The sequence below is a fragment of the Mastigoproctus giganteus genome, chromosome 1, assembly GCF_048544385.1.
Source record: "Mastigoproctus giganteus isolate SK-2022 chromosome 1, ASM4854438v1, whole genome shotgun sequence".
In the NCBI taxonomy this organism is placed as follows: domain Eukaryota; kingdom Metazoa; phylum Arthropoda; class Arachnida; order Uropygi; family Thelyphonidae; genus Mastigoproctus; species Mastigoproctus giganteus.
Window position 1 is genome coordinate 268911835 of NC_143575.1, and position 19317 is coordinate 268931151.

The following is a 19317-nucleotide window of genomic DNA, read 5'->3' on the forward strand; positions in this document are numbered from 1 at the left end:
TCTTAAAAACAATAACTGAAATAATATTTACAAAATTGTAAAAAGGTGCACCTCTTTAAAATCATATACAATTATAAAAAAGGAGCAGCTTATGGCAATAATCCAATAACTTGATAAAGTAAACACTTAACTTATTCAAAACTGGAGGGAACATTGCATGGAAATGGACTATATGAACTAGAAATAATCTATGTTCTCTTCTGTACAAATATAATGTGCATGTTTTGTACTGGGGGAGATTCTATCCATTAGGATATTAAAACACGATCATGTCATGGGAGTTCACCTAAAAAGAAATTCCCATGCCGTTTGTGTATATTAAATCTCTCTCGGATTTTTTACACTGGAGCATAAGCATTACAGAATCGATCATGATAACAAAGAAAGGAGAAGACACTAAAGAAATATACAAGAAATAATTCAGATAAAAATTTAAATCTTCCAGAACAGATACTAGGGCTAAATGTGTAAAATAAAAAACATCCCACACTGTAGTTGTTTGCGAAATATTATTACTTAAAATAAAGAATCTAATGATCCTCACAAGTGATCTGGATCTTGATCATGATCTTCTCTGGCTATTACAGAAATAATTTAGTGCTGTGAATTTACTATGAATGGTTGCTTTAGCCTACCTATCAAGGCTTTAAATAATACTGCACACAAATATGCATGTATCAGATTTTAAAATCTATAATAATTTAAAGCTGTTTAAATATACATAATAATCCAATTAAATTAAACTGCTTCCCAGTTCAAAATAATTATATTAATTTTAGTAAACAAGATCATTCAAAATTTGAAATCACATATATCCTGAATGAAATAATTATTTAATTGAACTATAAAACAGCATTATTTTTATACTTTGTGCAACCACACATACAACAGGGTTTGCAGAAAAACAAGGCACAGTTAATAAATCATCAAAAATCTAATGCGTTTAATAAATATCAATGAATTGTATGCTTGTTTAACATTGGCATGTGACTATTTTTGAAAGCATAAAAACATTATAGATTCAGTGTTATTCTGCTGCATTAATATATATTATAAATGTGTGTGTGCGTGTGTGTGCGTGCGCACACACGCGTGTATATATATATATATATATATATATATATATATATATAAAAGCAAATGTCTCCAGTAATATTTAAACATCCATAAAAGTTGTTTATATTAACTCTACTAATGGCTCTGCAAAACAGGTTTTGTGCTCTCCTCCACCATCCTCTATTCCTTAATTCAATCATGAAATCCAAAAGCAAGAATATGAAATTTTATATTAAAAAATTAAAAATAAATAAACATTTAAGTTAACCCTTCACATTAATATTAGGTATTAATCTTCTGAATTATGGTAACCAAATAAAGCTTTACTTTAAGAATTACTAAATTTAAATCGTAAAAATTCACTTATAAGGAAAATATTAAGCCAATAATATACTGAAGAGTTTGTACAATTAAATTTGTTCTCAGTATCTGCATGAATAAAAATATTTGGATATGTGCTGCATACCCAAGATATTAAATCTAATCTACTAAGAATAACATATTTCAAAGAATATTTTAAAGGCACACCTGCCTTGAAAATTACAATAGTGCCAACTGATTATAATCTAATACTAGCATCTTATATTTAAACTTGTAATAATATGCAGTTTTACAGTTGGAAAATAAGAATTTTAGAATTCTGGTTTCATAAAACATTTTATAGTTTTATAAATAAATATACTGCAAACTGTTCTCCATAAACCTACCGACTTTTTTAATATAAAATTCTACTGTTTCACATCTGATACCCCTTGATTTAAAGCACTAAAAAACTCCTGATTCATGATTTCAGTTATGTAGCAGCTGCACTTAGTATATTGCATCAAATATTGTAACCAGGATTCAATAAAGAACTGTACATAACATTATATATATATACATATATATATAAATATGTACATATATTCAGTGTGCAAAATTTTGAAATTACAAAATATTAAACTAACAATTTCTTATTTTTGACTATTTTCTTAATGTAAAAATGGCCGGTTACATAATGCAGGATGCAAATAATCCACCCAAATTAAGGAACCGCTGTCACAGTTATTCTCTAGCTCCTCCAAATAAATCTTAAACTCCCACCCTGTTTTATTCTTGACACTTTCTCCAGTGAACACGTATAGACTAGTCAAGTTAATCAGGAACTCCAAATAAGTTAGTGTGTTTTGATGGGTCAGATACTACGAACATCACAAAACAGAGCCCAGTATATAAATGGTCAGTGTTTAGAACTATGTTCATATTCATTTGGATTGAATCAAGGTAACATGATCATGACAGTCCAGAGATAAAAAGACAGCCATTATTTTGTCTTCTACTGCAGGCAAGAGAACCTAGGACTGCACGATATGCAAACTGGAAGCATAAGAACTGTGATGGAAATGTTATCGCTGTTTATGCTTCTGTTTCCCCTCTGAGACGTAGCCTTGCAAAATCTTCAAATATAATGTCATCATCTGGATCTGCCAAACAGCTTGTTCCATCCCTATAAACATAAGATATTCATTTATATATTTATAAAGAAAAGGAAAGCTTTGTTACATTTTACAGGAAAGCAAGCATTTCTACAAGCAAACATTCATTTGGAATTTAAAAATTTGCAATTATGAAATACAATAACTGTATGAAAGATAATCCAATAAAACCATATTCATGAGAGGTCATTCAAATTACTTTTTTTGAAAACTACACCCTTCCTATCAATATGTGATGAAATTGAAATAGTCTGTCACATTATTTATTTCTGATAAAAAATCTTATTGTATTACATCTATGCAACTCATAATTGGCAACATTTTATATGACCTTTTATTATGTAATTTTTGAGTGTCCCCCTTGACCATATTAATAATAAGTTAGTTAAAATACACAATTCATTAACAAATAGTAATAACTCAAATTAAATAAAAAAAAAAAAAAAGAAAAAGAAAAAAAAAAAAGAGAAATAAGTAATAAAATACAACTTTTACGTGCAAACTGACAAAATTCCATTTCTGTGGATCTACCACATTGCTTCTTCATTCTGCCAACCAGTGTGTGGCAACAAATGATATCCAGTACATCAGTAAAGGGTGGTCAACCATCCCGATATGGCTGGGATTGTCCCGATTTAGAACTTCAAGTCCCACTTCCTGATAATGCCATCATTTGTCCCAATAAGAGAGGAAAAAATTTAATTTATCGAATTTACGAATTTTTAATTAATTTATCTATACCATACATTATTTTAGTAATAATTCTTAAATGAATTTTCCTTTTTTTTTTTGAATTGTTAAAGTGAAGTAATTTTAAAAATTAAATAAAAAAACAGTAATAATCATTTAAGCTAGCGTAAAATACCATGAATAACCTCTGATTTTATTAAGATATGGTTATTTTTTATAAAATTTTATACATTTTTGGTTTACAATTTAAAGTAAGTACTTTTGATTTCAATTTTAGAATTTTTAAAAATATTTCAAAGTTCATGCAATTTAGTTTTTTTAGATTACCATTTACTTTACTATTATTTTTTATTTTTAGACAATATTGAATTCATATTATCTTTAAATTAATATGGATATGAAAATGTACGTTGATAAAAAAAGGTGCAATTTTTCTCAAAATTTCTGGAGGCAAATAATTTGTCTCAAATTGTAAGCACCATATTAAGCATTTCACATTCAAATGCTTCTCAGAAAGAGTTTTCAGCCTAAACTGCTTGGTGGAAAGAGAGAAACCATCTTTTATTAGGAAATTTAGAAGCCAAATTTATGGTGAAAGAAAACTTATAACATGTCCTGTTCGGCATTTAAAAACTTCAGAAGGAAAAGAAATTTTAAAACTAGTGAAATCTAAAGAAAAATATATAAAGTAAAAGTAGTCTTCCTTGCTATTTTTAAAATAACTGTTATAAATAATATTATAGTCTATATCGAACAAATACATATTAACAACAATCTTATAACAAATAAATACTGACTGATTGATAAAAAAAATGTATTTTAATTTTAAATTTTTCTTTTACTTTTTGAACAAAAAAATGTTATACAGTAAACCCCCGCTATTCGCGGGGGTTACGTTCCTGAGAAATGTCGCGAATACCGAAAACGCGAATACTGAGTTATGGCTCCCATAGTAATAAAGGGGTTCTGTTCCAAAGTATGAAATATATAAGAAAAACTATTCTAAAATTTTGTCTATGTATGTATTATATGTACCTTCATAATATGACTATGTACATAGACAGTACATAGTGAAATGCAAGCATATGGCATCGAAATGAAAATAAGAAACAATTTAATATTAAATGTAATATTTATTAGAAATTTCAAACCAGCGCCTTTGCTAGCAAAAAAACGTATCCCGCCAGTGCTATCAACAGTTTCGCTAAAGTGTTGATAAAAGAGTTTTGCCTTTTCACGAATGATGAGTGAACTTAACGGAATTTTATTTTGAGTTCGGGCTTCTATCCACAGATTTAAAGCTTTTTCCATTTTTTCTAATTTAACATCACGGGATACCCAGGGTCCTGAGCTGGATATCATCTATTTGCTCAGTTACAGAGCAAATTTTTGAAGCAATTAGCGCGTTTTCACGGACACTATGGCGGATTTTTTCTTCCGATTTTTGGATTGATCGTACTGTTGACTCATTGATTTTATAATGTTTTGCCACTGAAGAGAGACACTTTCACCATTAGAAATTTTATCTAATAACTCAATTTTATTCGCTAATGTCATCACCTTTTTTGCTATTTTCACATTTCTCTTGTTATTCGTAGCCATATTTTTGTAGGGGTTAGAAAGAACTTGTCCACAATAAAGTCACTTTCCTTCCGTTAAAAAACTCGAAAAGGTCTGTTTTACACTGCAAAATGGTAGATTTGTCATTTTTGTAAGCATATCAATTTATAAATTGATAATGGCTGCAGTTTACCTTTTACTGAAAAAATATTGCGCATCAAGGGGAAAAAATAAACAAAAAGATAAAAAAAAAATGATAATAAGATCAATTTATAAGCATATAAATTTAAAGCAAACGACGAAACCTTCCATGGCAAGCGCATAACACATACCGAACAAGGATTAGCGAGAAACATCCACGCTCGCGATTTTGTCAACTATCTCCCCCCACCCACTGAGCGCTGTTTTGACCGGCAAAGATAATTTTAGCCACGCTCATGTTTTTTTTATGGCGGAAAATATTCATGGCGCTTTAAAATTCACATTTTTTTAGGTTTCATTTTATATTAAAATCGGCGATCGCGAATACGCGAAACCGTGAATAGAGGGGGTTTACTGTACTAAACATTTCGTTTCAAGTTGTCCTACTTATGAATTTTCAAAATATGGCCACCCTGATCAGCTACAATATACAGTATACAGATAGCTTATGTTATATGTATGGGAAAGAAATGATAAAAATAAATAAATAATACTTGCTGTATTTCTATTGGTCCAACTTTAATGAAATTTGGTAAGGTTCAATAAAATGTTCCAAATATGCCAAAAAAAAAAAAAAAAAACCCTTTCCTATTTCACCCATTTCTCTCCAAAATGTTTGTTCAGTTCCTCCTTGAAACTACTTAAGCTATCGGCTTCCACAACAATGGATGGACGTTTGTTCCAACAGTCAACAACCCTCTGGCTAAAGGAAAATTTCTGCACATCTATTATATAACTGTCGTTCCTCTATTTGAATTTATATCCCCTCAAGTGCATAATTAGAGCACGAGTAAGAATCCCCTTTCTCAGATTATGCAATTGTGAGAGTGTTTTGAGTTCTGTCAATTTTAAATACTTTTTTTTTTTATACCCACCTCTTATACAACTATCATTTTTAAATTGCTCACTATAAAATGATGGTCAACAGCAATCTGAAATACTCTCTATACCCTTTTATCTTCAACTAGCTGTATAAGATCCTTTTAGTAATGATACAATTAATTATGCTTTTCATGTTTCTGTTATACTTCCTCTGATAAAAAAAAAAAAAAAAAAAATGAAAAGGTGTGATCATTTTATACTGAAATAAGAAGAAGTTATTTAAATCTTTATTTAAATGTTATTTAAATCTTTAACAATACTATTCTTTTGTTGTCATTATTTTTGTGTTGAAATATTTAATGATATAAATTTAATTTTCCAAATTTCCCAATGAAAGATCTTTATATAAGGAGGTTATTCTATATAAGAATTAAAGTGAAATGTTTCAATGCAGCCATATTTTTGTAGGGGTTAGAAAGAACTTGTCCACAATAAAGTCACTTTCCTTCCGTTAAAAAACTCGAAAAGGTCTGTTTTACACTGCAAAACGGTAGATTTGTCATTTTTGTAAGCATATCAATTTATAAATTGATAATGGCTGCAGTTTACCTTTTACTGAAAAAGTTATAGATGAAGCATTTAACCAACTTAAAAAAAAGTTTAAGCAAAATCTCATATATTTCATAGAAATATCATATATTTCCATCTGAGTTTTCAATGACATTATGTAGGGACTGGCAGCTAACTGATAATACAACATTACACACATTAAAGTTTATGCACTGATATTTTCAAGAATTATAATACAAATTCCTATTGAAAAATGTCTGAATGGCATAGGGTTAAATCTGGTTTAGTGAGTTGTTGTTTGTCGTGTTGGTTCTCCAAGCAAACAAAGCTTTCAGGAAAACAGGCCTCTTTTTCTACTCAAGCATGGAGTTAAAACAAATAACTTGAGCCTTAAGATCTAGCAGGGTAGATGTTGAAGAAAGTAGTAATTCTACCAAAAGTCATTTTAGTATTATTAATCATTTTAGTATATTTGGTAATTTTAGTGACAAATGATGCAAGAAGCAAGCTTATTAAAAAAAAAAAAAAAAAACCTTCCCACTTCATCTGTCCATCTAATCCTTTCTTAAAATTTCTTCAAAATACCCACTTCCATTTTTAACTACAGATGAAAGTTTCAATAATCAACTACCCTCTGGCTGAAAGCAAATTTCCACATTTAATCTGCAGCATACCCCTCAATTTAAATTTATACCCCTTGTGTGTGAGCAAGAATAAAAATGCCATCAATATTTAACTCCATCAAAGCTTTAAACACCCCAATCACATGTTCTTGCAGGAGCCTGGTTACCAGATATGGCAATCTACAGAACTGAAGTTTTTCTTTGTAAGAACAGCCTTTTGTTTTCCTCACTAATCTTGTTGCTCTTCTCTGTACCCATTAAAACATATGGGAAGCAGTAATCCCAGAGTAACATATCAACTCTGTGGTACCACATTGACAGTGGTAGAGAATGAAAAGGACCTGGGGATAATTGTGCAGGCAGATATGAAGATTTTTGAGCAGTGCAGACAGTCTGCAAGAGTAGCTCATGGTGTCTTGTCAATGATATACAGGAATTTTTATAGCAGTGATAAGGAGGTGATTATCCCCTTGTATAAGGCAATGGTCAGGCCACACCTTGAGTACTGTATATAGGTCTGGAGGCCTAATTTTAAGAAGGATGTAGAGCTGTTGGAATGAGCACAGAGAAGGGCAACAAGATTAGTGAATAGAACAAAGGGTTGCTCTTACAAAGAAAGGCTTAAGTTTTGCAAATTATTGTGTCTGGAGACTAGGCACTTGCGAGGTGATCTGATTGAGGTGTATAAAGCTTTGAATGGTTTGAGCATGCTCAATGCAGATGGGATTCTTCCTCTTGCTCAGAATAATTGCCTGAGAGGGCATAAATTCAAATTGAGGAAAGACGGTTGTAGGATAGATGTACGGAAGTTTACCTTTAGCCAGCAGGTGGTTGATTGCTGGAACAAACTTTCATCTGTTGTTGTAGAAGTTGATAGCTTAAATAGATTCAAGGCAGAACTTGAGAAACATCTGGAGCGAGTGGATGGGTAAAATAAGGGTTTCAGAATTTTTAAACACTGCCAAGAAACATGGATTCTAAATTTTAATAAACTATATCACATGCAAAACCAAAATAATAATCGTAAAAATGGAAGCTGTTCCAAATTAGGCAAATGAAAAGATTAATCAGATGGTTTCAGAATGCTTTGGCTAAATACTTTTGAAAGTATTTTCCGAAATTGAACTCAGCCGTTTTTTGAAAACAAACAAGAGAAGCAAGCAGCAGTGAACCAAGATGTTATATAGATCTGACTGATTAGATCTGTTAAATTTCGTAATAATTATCTTTATATTTCATATTTTAAATTCTGTAATGTAAATAAACCTTAGAAGGTTTATGAAGCATACGATAATTTTTATAAAGAGTTGAAACTGGTTTAAAACACTAAGGTCAACTCTTTCATATCACATGAATAAGTGAATTGGACGGAGATTATTACAATTTTTGTTGAATAGTAGTTTGGGAATTAAATTAGTGGTATAGGTGAATCGAGATTATGTAAGAAGAGTCGAAATTCAGAAATACAGTTCGAATGCAATTCTGCTGTTACCATTTTGGCAGAATTTACCAGTAACAACATACTTTTGCTTAAATGATCCAGCTGTCACAATTTAACATAAATTTGTTATGTACATAAACTTTTTTTTTCCTTTTTTTTTATGTTAAGTTTGAAAATGTTTTCATCGAAATAAAGAATAAAAAAAAAATCAATTTATTATTGTTTTTCCTTTTTGTTATAAATTTTGGCCATAAATATTAAATGATATATTTAGATTGCAGGTTTAGTGAATGGAACAAAGGGTTGCTCTTACAAAGAAAGGCTTAAATTTTAGCATAGACATTTTTAGCATAGACATTTTACTAAGCACAACAATTTTTTTGTTTGAAATTTGTTTCTTTGCACATTGTCCTTTTGCATTTTGGTATTTGGTACACATTCAACCAGTCACAGAAATCGTATATTTGCAGAGCAAGAATATAGGGATTAGTAAAATGATGGAATTCTTGCTGTTCTACAGAATTCCAGAACAAGGGGTCATAAATTCAAATTATAGGGCTTTAGGTTTAGATTAGATTGTAGAAGTATTCTTTTAGCCAGCGAGTCATTGATAGCTGGAACACATTGCCCTAGCAGGTAGTTGAGGTTGACAGTTTGAACAAATTCATAGGTCAACTGGATAGTTACCTGTGTGAGGAAGAAAGCATATAATTTACATTTTCTTATCTACTTGGTTTTTTTTTTTTTTTTTTTTTTTGCCAGTGCTGCAAAAGCCTCTGGCTTCCTTGCACTATATGGTGAATACTAAAAGCCTAGCAGCTTTGATGATTACTTCCCTGAATGATTCCCATTTAGAATTTACTGCTGGTAACATCACCAGTTGGCCCCGCTGGATGGAATTTAAAAACTGTCCGAGACCCCTGTAGTCATCCTTATGAAAGCAAAAACCTTTCCCTTATTCCAAGACAGTAGTTATGTCTTTAATTAAATTCCACATTAGTACACTGTGATCACTGCCACCCAGTGGGTGTTTTACCTGCAGATTCTTAATTCATGTATAGAATCACTGCTGATAATCAGATCAAGAGTACTGCTTCCTCTTGTTGCCTAATATGCTGAAAACAGTCATCTAAGAAATCTACAAGTCTTACTTGTGTGAGTGACCGACTCATAAATTCCAATCAACATCTGGAAAGTTAAAATCTCCCATTACAAGACATTGATTTACTGGCCCACTCTATTTCTCTGTATAGCTGTTTATTATACTGATCACAGTCATTAGGCCTATAACACACTCCTACTCTAACAATTTTGTTTTGCAAGTTCTTATATCAACACCAAACTGACTCAACATTGCACTGATCAACCATGTCAACTGGATGCACAGCCTTGCCTTAGATTTAATATGCTTCTTAACTAAAGGCATAACCCCTCCACTCCTGTCTGTCCTTCCTATATACATTGTACTTCCAATATTCAAATTCAGCATCACTTATGTCTGATTGATACATCTCTGCTATCCCTATAATGCCTGCATTTGATGACTTAATCAGTACTTCAATTTCATTGAATTTATTTACAGTGCTCCTAGCATTAGTGTACACATGCACATTTCTTAATTTTAATTATGCTTACACAGCCCATGTGTTCACTTGTTCCACAATGACCCACAGCAGGGCCTGAAATCCCCAACATCTTGCTTTCTGGGTTGCTGCATTTTCCAATAGAAGCAGTAAAAGAATGACCATCGCCTCTTACTGTGGCTCTAGTTAATCTATTAGTCTATGTATTCTCCCGAGCTAGTTTTCTGACCCACCTATCACTGCCTCGATAGCATCAGAAGATATTCTTGCACCCCTTCTATTTAAGTGTATCCCATTCCTGTAAAAACAGTCTCTCCTGCTAACACAGGAACCTATTTACAGAATTTCCTATAGAGAAATAAAAAACTTCCTATAGAGAAATAAACAACCAAAGGTTGCAATGATCTATGAATACATATACAAAGGCTGTCTGAAAGCAACAATATAAAGTAAAAATGCAGAAAATTGCCTTATTCTAATATGGGACACCTGGAACATGAAACAAACATGAACCTGGAACAATTTTATTTCAAACTTACGTGTCTAACTGAATGAGATTAGTGTCCACACCCTCATTATCATCATTCTGCCTTTCAGAATCTGGCAAATGGGATATCTGAATGCTCGTTTCTTCTGGTTTGGGATGCATCAAAATAAAAGGGAGTTCAGCTACTAGATCTCTGAAAAGTAGAAGTAATTTTTGCTATAGTACAATATATCAATCGCAAATTTCAGCTAATTCAGTAATACTTGCAAAGTGAATGGCTGCAGTTAGTGGCATGTCCATTCAGAATGCAAGACATTAAATGTATTAAAAATATATGCCAAATTAAAAAAAAAAAATATATATATATATATGTAGATATATATATAATATCGGTGTAAATACACCATAGTTAACCCATATATTTGAGCTACGATTGTAGCGTAGAAGGCATCGTTTTAAATGTATCTCATAATGTGGTTGCCTTCACAACAAGATAGCTACTATTGAATTACTTCAAATAAATAACGCTTCTCTAGTAGAGAAGACTACTGTTATTTATTTTCAGCGGTACCACCACCCAGACGATCGTTTCGAAGCTTTTTGGCTTCGTCATCAGTGGGCGGGCAGGTACCCAGGTAATACAACCAGCCATCTCAGTTGCGAAGTTATATCCACATTATGAGAGATGCCAGAAGGGTGTGGTGGTAATGTATTTGGAAAATTAAATGCACTAGGCATAATCCTTATGGGTTTTGATAATTAACTATATAATATCGGTGTAAATACACCATAGTTAACCCATATATTTGAGCTACGATTGTAGCGTAGAAGGCATCGTTTTAGAAGGCATCGTTTGTATTACCTGGGTACCTGCCCGCCCACTGATGACGAAGCCAAAAAGCTTCGAAACGATCGTCTGGGTGGTGGTACCGCTGAAAATAAATAACAGTAGTCTTCTCTACTAGAGAAGCGTTATTTATTTGAAGTAATTCAATAGTAGCTATCTTGTTGTGAAGGCAACCACATTATGAGATACATTTAAAACGATGCCTTCTACGCTACAATCGTAGCTCAAATATATGGGTTAACTATGGTGTATTTACACCGATATTATATAGTTAATTATCAAAACCCATAAGGATTATGCCTAGTGCATTTAATTTTCCAAATACATTACCACCACACCCTTCTGGCATCTCTCATAATGTGGATATAACTTCGCAACTGAGATGGCTGGTTGTATTACCTGGGTACCTGCCCGCCCACTGATGACGAAGCCAAAAAGCTTCGAAACGATCGTCTGGGTGGTGGTACCGCTGAAAATAAATAACAGTAGTCTTCTCTACTAGAGAAGCGTTATTTATTTGAAGTAATTCAATAGTAGCTATCTTGTTGTGAAGGCAACCACATTATGAGATACATTTAAAACGATGCCTTCTACGCTACAATCGTAGCTCAAATATATGGGTTAACTATGGTGTATTTACACCGATATTATATAGTTAATTATCAAAACCCATAAGGATTATGCCTAGTGCATTTAATTTTCCAAATACATTACCACCACACCCTTCTGGCATCTCTCATAATGTGGATATAACTTCGCAACTGAGATGGCTGGTTGTATTACCTGGGTACCTGCCCGCCCACTGATGACGAAGCCAAAAAGCTTCGAAACGATCGTCTGGGTGGTGGTACCGCTGAAAATAAATAACAGTAGTCTTCTCTACTAGAGAAGCGTTATTTATTTGAAGTAATTCAATAGTAGCTATCTTGTTGTGAAGGCAACCACATTATGAGATACATTTAAAACGATGCCTTCTACGCTACAATCGTAGCTCAAATATATGGGTTAACTATGGTGTATTTACACCGATATTATATAGTTAATTATCAAAACCCATAAGGATTATGCCTAGTGCATTTAATTTTCCAAATACATTACCACCACACCCTTCTGGCATCTCTCATAATGTGGATATAACTTCGCAACTGAGATGGCTGGTTGTATTACCTGGGTACCTGCCCGCCCACTGATGACGAAGCCAAAAAGCTTCGAAACGATCGTCTGGGTGGTGGTACCGCTGAAAATAAATAACAGTAGTCTTCTCTACTAGAGAAGCGTTATTTATTTGAAGTAATTCAATAGTAGCTATCTTGTTGTGAAGGCAACCACATTATGAGATACATTTAAAACGATGCCTTCTACGCTACAATCGTAGCTCAAATATATGGGTTAACTATGGTGTATTTACACCGATATTATATAGTTAATTATCAAAACCCATAAGGATTATGCCTAGTGCATTTAATTTTCCAAAGTAGATATATATGTATTAAAAACAGATTTGAGGAATAAACAAGGAGTTACCTTTTATTCAGTCAGTAGGATTTCTTCTCAACCAACTCCCCTTATGCGAATAAATTATTAAAATAATTTATTAATGATACATTAAAATAATTTTAAACTTATGTGTTCCTATCAATACACGAGTAGTCTAATGTCCCAGGATCATAGTGGTGAACTCCAACCCGACCCCAGAAATATCAAACCCCCAAGCAATGTTTGGTGATGGAAGACATTTTGTCATGAACGCGAATTTAAAATACAAGTGAAATACTATTAAAATACGATAAAAATACTATAAAAATAATGAATTAAAATCCACTAAAAATTTCCTCCCTTAAGTGGACCAAAACTTTTAAAAGTGTCATGTTCATAGGGTAAGAATGAAAATAACGAAATTTGTGTGTGTTCAGAATCTTAAAAATAGGAGATTAGTCTTTGGTACACATACGTTCGAATGATCACGAATCAGAAATAAGAGATGGATGATGAATGTTAATCGAGTTTCTTTGTAATTTCATTTCTAAAGTTTCGGCAATCAATAACTTAGTATAATTATGCTGAATATTTAAAATTTTGGCTTCATTAAACAGGAATATGTGGTTTTCATTTATTGCATGGAATGCTAGTTCCGAAACATTCGCACATGATGCGCGGACTGATGCTTCGTGTTGCTTAACCCTCGAGTTTAAAATACATCTGGTAGATCCAATAAAAGTAGAATCACAATACTTACATGAAATCTGGTAGACGAGGTCATGTGTTTGTTCGGAGGACGATAGTACGGAGTGATGTTTTAGTGTTGCATATAATTTATGGCCTGGTTTTGCTACTATTTTCATTTCTGTACCTCTAAAAATGTTGTTAATTTATCTATACCAGTGTTCAACGTACAGCATTGTAATAAAATATTTTTTATTAATCATATTGTTATGTTTGTTGTTGATTATTTTGTCTTTTGCTTCTAATTCAATACTATTGATAGAGGTGATAGGGTATCCTCTATTTAGAAACCTATTTGTCAGTTCTTTTTTTTTTTTTTTTTTTTTTTATTTGGTAGTTGTTGGCGCATCGGCTTCTGTGGCCATATTGCACCTCCCAAGGTTTTTGCAGTACTTTGATCCAAGCCCGAGGCGGGAATCGAACCCGCGACCTTTGGGTTGCCGGGCAGGTACTTTACCCACTCGGCTAGCCCAGTCGGCCATTTGTCAGTTCTTCTGATTCTATCTGTAGGGCAAGTTATGTTGTAGAGTATTTGAATGCATTTAAGAACTGGTTTAGCATGATTGCTAAACCAGTTCTTAAATGCTTTGACCTTTTATATGCGTATGGGTGATAACTGCTATAGTGTAGGAACATCCCCGTATTTGTGGGCTTACGATAGATACTGAAATTAATATTTTTGCTCTCCCTTTTAAATGTGAAGTTTAAAACATTTATGGACTTAGTTTCTTCTTGTTCTTTCTTAAGTGTAAATTTTAGCCTATGTAAATATTATTAAAAGTTTGCAAAACTTCGTTTGTAGTGTCATAATCCGTTATAATGAGAATGTCGTCAGGGTATCTTTCATAAAATGTGATTTTTGGTAGAAACTGTGTTAAGTGTATATTTTCTAATCTATCTAAATACAACTCTGATATTAGGTCGCTCGAGTTTAAACCCATGGGCAAACCGAAAATCTGTCTATAGCTCTTACTTTCAAATAAAATATAATTAGCCTCAACCAGTGACTTAATAAGCTAAAATATCTCTTTTTTAGGCAACTTCATACTGTTAATGCTAATTAGTGTTATTGCTTAATAAATCCCAGATTATATCCAGTGCATATACTTCATTAACCTTAGTGTATAATGAAATTACATCAAGGGAAAATAATTTAACTTCTCCCCCAATTTTATGGTCTTTCAAATTAGTATACAAGGTATCATAATTCTTTATACTATATTTTAATACCTGTTGAAAAGGTTTTATAATCCAATATAAATGTGTCGCCAAGGCCAAAAAAGCAGAATTTTTGTATGATACTATAGGCTGAATTGGGTGTCTGGGTTTGTGTAGTTTTACTTGTCCAAAGAAAATAGGTGTATTATTTGTTCTAGCTTTTAGCTGCTTTAGCTGTGCCATCGAAATGTAATCTCTTTTGTGATATGACGTAAGTATTTTGTTGTACTGATTGACCACATTATTAAACACGGAAAAGTCTACTTCTTGGTATGTGGAACTATCTGATATAATTACCTGTAATTTGTTAATATAATCTGTTTTATTTAAAAACATTACTGTATCTCCCTTATCAGCTTTGTGAATTATAATATCTTTATTTTCTCTTAATTTCCGTAAAGCAATAGCTTCATTTCTATTTAATCTCAGTAAACCTGGCATTCTAGGATTGTTAATGATCTGATTAACTTGTTGGATTAAAAAATCTTTTTGAGGCATGTCCCTCAATAGAACTAAATTCAAGGTCTACTACTAACTGTTTCTTTGGTAGAGTACGTGGGGGTAAATTATAAGTTAAACCCTTTTCTAACAGAGCAACCTGGTGTTCAGTTAATGTATATGTAAAAATGTAATGTAAAAATATTCTTAATATTTTTGTAAACCTTTATGTCATCTGTATAATGAGTAGGGGGAGGTGGTGTGTGAATCATATTCGGTTCATGACCCTGAGTTGATACATTATATTATAGTTCCTGTTCCGATTATTATTAGTATATATAGTAGTCATGTTGTTTCTACGTTTATAAGATTCAGAACACACACAAATTTCGTTAATTTCATTCCTACCCTGTGAACATGAAACTTTGTCGAAAAGTTTTGGTCCACTTAAGGGAGGAAATTTTAGTGGATTTTAATTCATTATTTTCAATTAGGCTTCAGTTAAAGGAAAGAGATACAATTCGTGGATTTCGGGGATACCTAATTATTAAGAAGGTTTCGGAAGAATTGAAGAAAGCTCTGAGTACGATACCAATTTCATCGAGTGAATATGAACGAGGATTTTCACAAATGGATCTGATCATCAGCCCAACAAGAGCTTTGTTGATGACAAAAACAATTTCTTCACTCCTATTTCTTAAAATTGTAGACCCACCACTCACATGCTTCGATTGAGCAAATATGCCGATTCGTGGCTACTTCGGAAACGTAATTCCGCAACAGACACAAACAAGAAAAGAAGTCGGCATAGTGTGTCGGATGAGAACTTAATAAAAATTTTATTATGAAATTATTTTTACTTATTACTTATTTTACTCACAGTTTACTTATTTTTTTATATACTTAAATAATAAATTTATGCTTAATAAACTGTGTTAATGTACTTAATTTGTTGTTCTTATTCCAAAAACATTACTACTAAAGTAAAAATATCAGGAAAAAAATTTTTAGAGTACTTTACATATCCTTTAATTTTCAATTTTTTCTGATAGCAAAGAATGAGTACGGCACCTAATTTTTTACAAAAAAAGCACTGCTTATTCTATTAATTAAATCTAAGATCTAACATTTTTAGTATAAAGCAATTTCATCTCTCCTATACCACATACAACTTTCCTATCAAATGTGCAACCATCAGATTCATTTGTTTCTATGAGACAAGAAAATAGCTAATTTAATCTTCCCTAACAATGGCTGTCCTGAAACTCAATGACTGACATTAGTGATATGTCCCTGTAATTATAGCAGGGAATGAAGTTGTTATATAGGTAATGAGTTTTATTCACAAAATCATAATAGAACAAGTCCCAGACCTCACGTCATCAACTGCTAACCTACACAACATTGTGTAGACAAGCGCTTTATGGGGCGCCTCCGTAGCCAGGTGGGCAAGAGCAGCAGTGCGTAGCACACGCTTCGAGCCTGTGACCACCAAATACGGAGGATGCGGAAAGGTCAGGGAATGACCACCGCATATCCCCGGAGCAATATGGCCTTAGTTGCTAATGCTCCTAAAAACCAAATAACAAACAAACAAGCGCTTTATGGAAATGAATGTCATTCTTATTAACCATATAGAGACTCTGTGATCAGGTATTAACAACCCTAGGCTAAATGCATTCACCCACCAAAAGAGAAATATGGTATAGCAGCAGCAGAAGTTATTAAAAAAAAAAAAAAAAAAAAGCTATAAGTGGGAAAAACTCAATGCCTATTGAGATGGTTTGTCACTTTCTGATAGCCCAGAGCTCATCAAAACAATAAAATGAGAGATCTGAGGAGATCGAGGGTTTCCTGTGCGGACGTGCCTTTCTGCCGCTCTTGGAATAGAGAAGTTTTTTCTGATTTATTTTCTGCTTTATTAGTTTAAATTGACATATTAACTTATTTCTAGAGTAGCTTTATATTCCTATTTACGGTACTTAAAGTTAAAATAACTTAGATAGAGATTTTGTAGGTATTACTTAGTATCGGAAAGGGTATCAAATCCACGTGTTTACCGTTCATAAAGGGCCGCCATTGCTACGTGAAAATTAATCAGTAAAATCTATTAATCTTGTCGAACTTCATTGGCAATTAAATTGTAATTTTAACTATACATATAACCACTTAGGTTACGGAACATAAATAATTAGTAAAAATAAATAATTAATACATAACTTGATACAGAAGTTATATAAAGGGATTTCGTAGATAACACTCGTTACTGAAGCGCGATACAGCATATCCGGAATTCGATAGCATTAGCTTTGTATAGTATAGTGCATAATATAATATTGTCAATTAATCAGTACATCTATTAATCTTGTTAAACTTCATTGTCAATTAAATTGTACTTTTAACTATATATATATAACGACTTAGAGTACAAACGTAACAAATAATTAATACATACTTGATACGGAAGTTATATAAAGGGAACTCGTAGATAACACTCGATACCGAAAAATAAATATAGCGTTATAACTGTGTTAAGATACAAGTTTAAGGTTTTAATTTTGTTCTGAAATTGTAATTTTATTGACATTTAAATCGAAATCATGACTCTGACCAGAGCAGCAAAGCAAAAGGCTCAAGCTAATGGGAGTGCTGTGACTCAGGGGAGAACTGAGGGGGGCGGTTGCCCCCTGAATCACGGCCTTTTAAGATGCACTGTTTGCTTGATGTTTGCGGAGCAATCGAGTACGGGACATGATACTGCCATGGGGGATGTCTTTGTGTGTGCACGATGCAAGGAGTGCAAGGAAATTAGGCGACAACTCGGCGTTGTTATGGGCCTATATGAGACCTTGAAGGACAGGGTGGATGCCCTCGAAGGTAATAAATTGAGGGGCCCATCAAGCTCTCAGCTGCCCACATCAACACCAGAGCTTGGACTTGGTCATCTTGCAACACAGAGGCAGCCCCCAAGGCAGAATGCGCTGGTCCAACAGGAACTAGTAGTTGTTGGTGACTCAATTGTCAGGGAAACGGGGAACGTGCTTTGTAAAAAGGATAGGTGGAACAGGACCAGGGTATGTCTGCCAGGGGCAAAGGTTGATGACGTTGTAGAGCAGATATCATCTTTTAAGGGCACAAAAGGTGATATAGTTGTACACGTTGGCACTAATGATATTAAGAGTAGGAGAGCAGCGGAATTACTTAACAAGTACAGGTCACTGTTGAAAAAAAGCCGTGAAGTAGGGTTGAATTTGAAAGTGTCTGCAATTCTGCCCAGACACGATAGGAGGGAGTATATGATGAGAGCCTTGTCGATCAATTCGGCCCTGGAAAGATTGTGCAAGGCTGAAGGGGTAGAATTTTTTTCAGCCTGGACTGTACTTGTTAACAGGAGAGATTGCTTCTACAGGGATGGGATACACTTAAATAGAAAGGGTGCAAGAATATTTGCTGATGCTATCGAGGCAGTGTTAGGTGGGTCGGAAAACTGCTAGCTTGGGGGGAGACAAAGACTAATGGATTAACAGTAGCCACGGGCAGAGGTGAAAGAGATTCTTGCACTGCTTCTATTGGAATGAGCAGAAGCCTGAAAAACAAGATGCAGGATATTTCAGAGACTGCTGGAAGTCATTGCGGTACAAGTAAACACATGGGTTGTGTTAGGGTAGCTAAGAATAGAAACAGGTGCATGTATACTTGCGTGTACACTAATGCTAGGAGTTTAGTAAATAAATTTGATGAATTTGAGGTATTACTCAAAACATCAAAGGCAGATATTGTTGGGATATCAGAGACGTGGTGTCACACAGATATAAGGAATGCAGAACTGGAATTTGGGGAGTACAACGTCTACAGAAAGGATAGACAGGATAGGAAGGGAGGAGGGGTTATGCTATTAGTTAAAAAACACATAAAATCCAAGGAAGTGAAGCCAGTTGACATCGCTGGACAGTGCAGTGTTGAGTCAGTTTGGTGTGACATAAGCATAGGTAAATCAAAATTGAGAGTAGGAGTGTGCTATAGGCCTAATGACTCTGATGAGTATAATAAGATACTGTACAGGGAAATAGAATGGGCCAGTAA

The 19317-nt window shown here is 33.3% G+C and overlaps 1 protein-coding gene across 4 annotated transcripts in view; it reads right to left on the reverse strand.

Moving 5' to 3' along the window:
• Window positions 1-1743: 1743 nt before the first annotated feature.
• The window catches only part of krz (beta-arrestin protein kurtz), a 363906-nt gene continuing 346332 nt past the window's right edge, over window positions 1744-19317 (reverse strand). For all 4 annotated transcript variants that reach the window (XM_090377575.1, XM_090377567.1, XM_090377584.1 and 1 more), the window contains 2 exons: window positions 10561-10701; window positions 1744-2542 (listed from right to left, as the gene is read on the reverse strand). In XM_090377575.1, coding sequence (XP_090233701.1) covers window positions 2452-2542; window positions 10561-10701 — 232 coding nt within the window. In that variant the 3' untranslated portion in view covers window positions 1744-2451. The remainder of the gene's footprint in view (window positions 2543-10560; window positions 10702-19317) is intronic.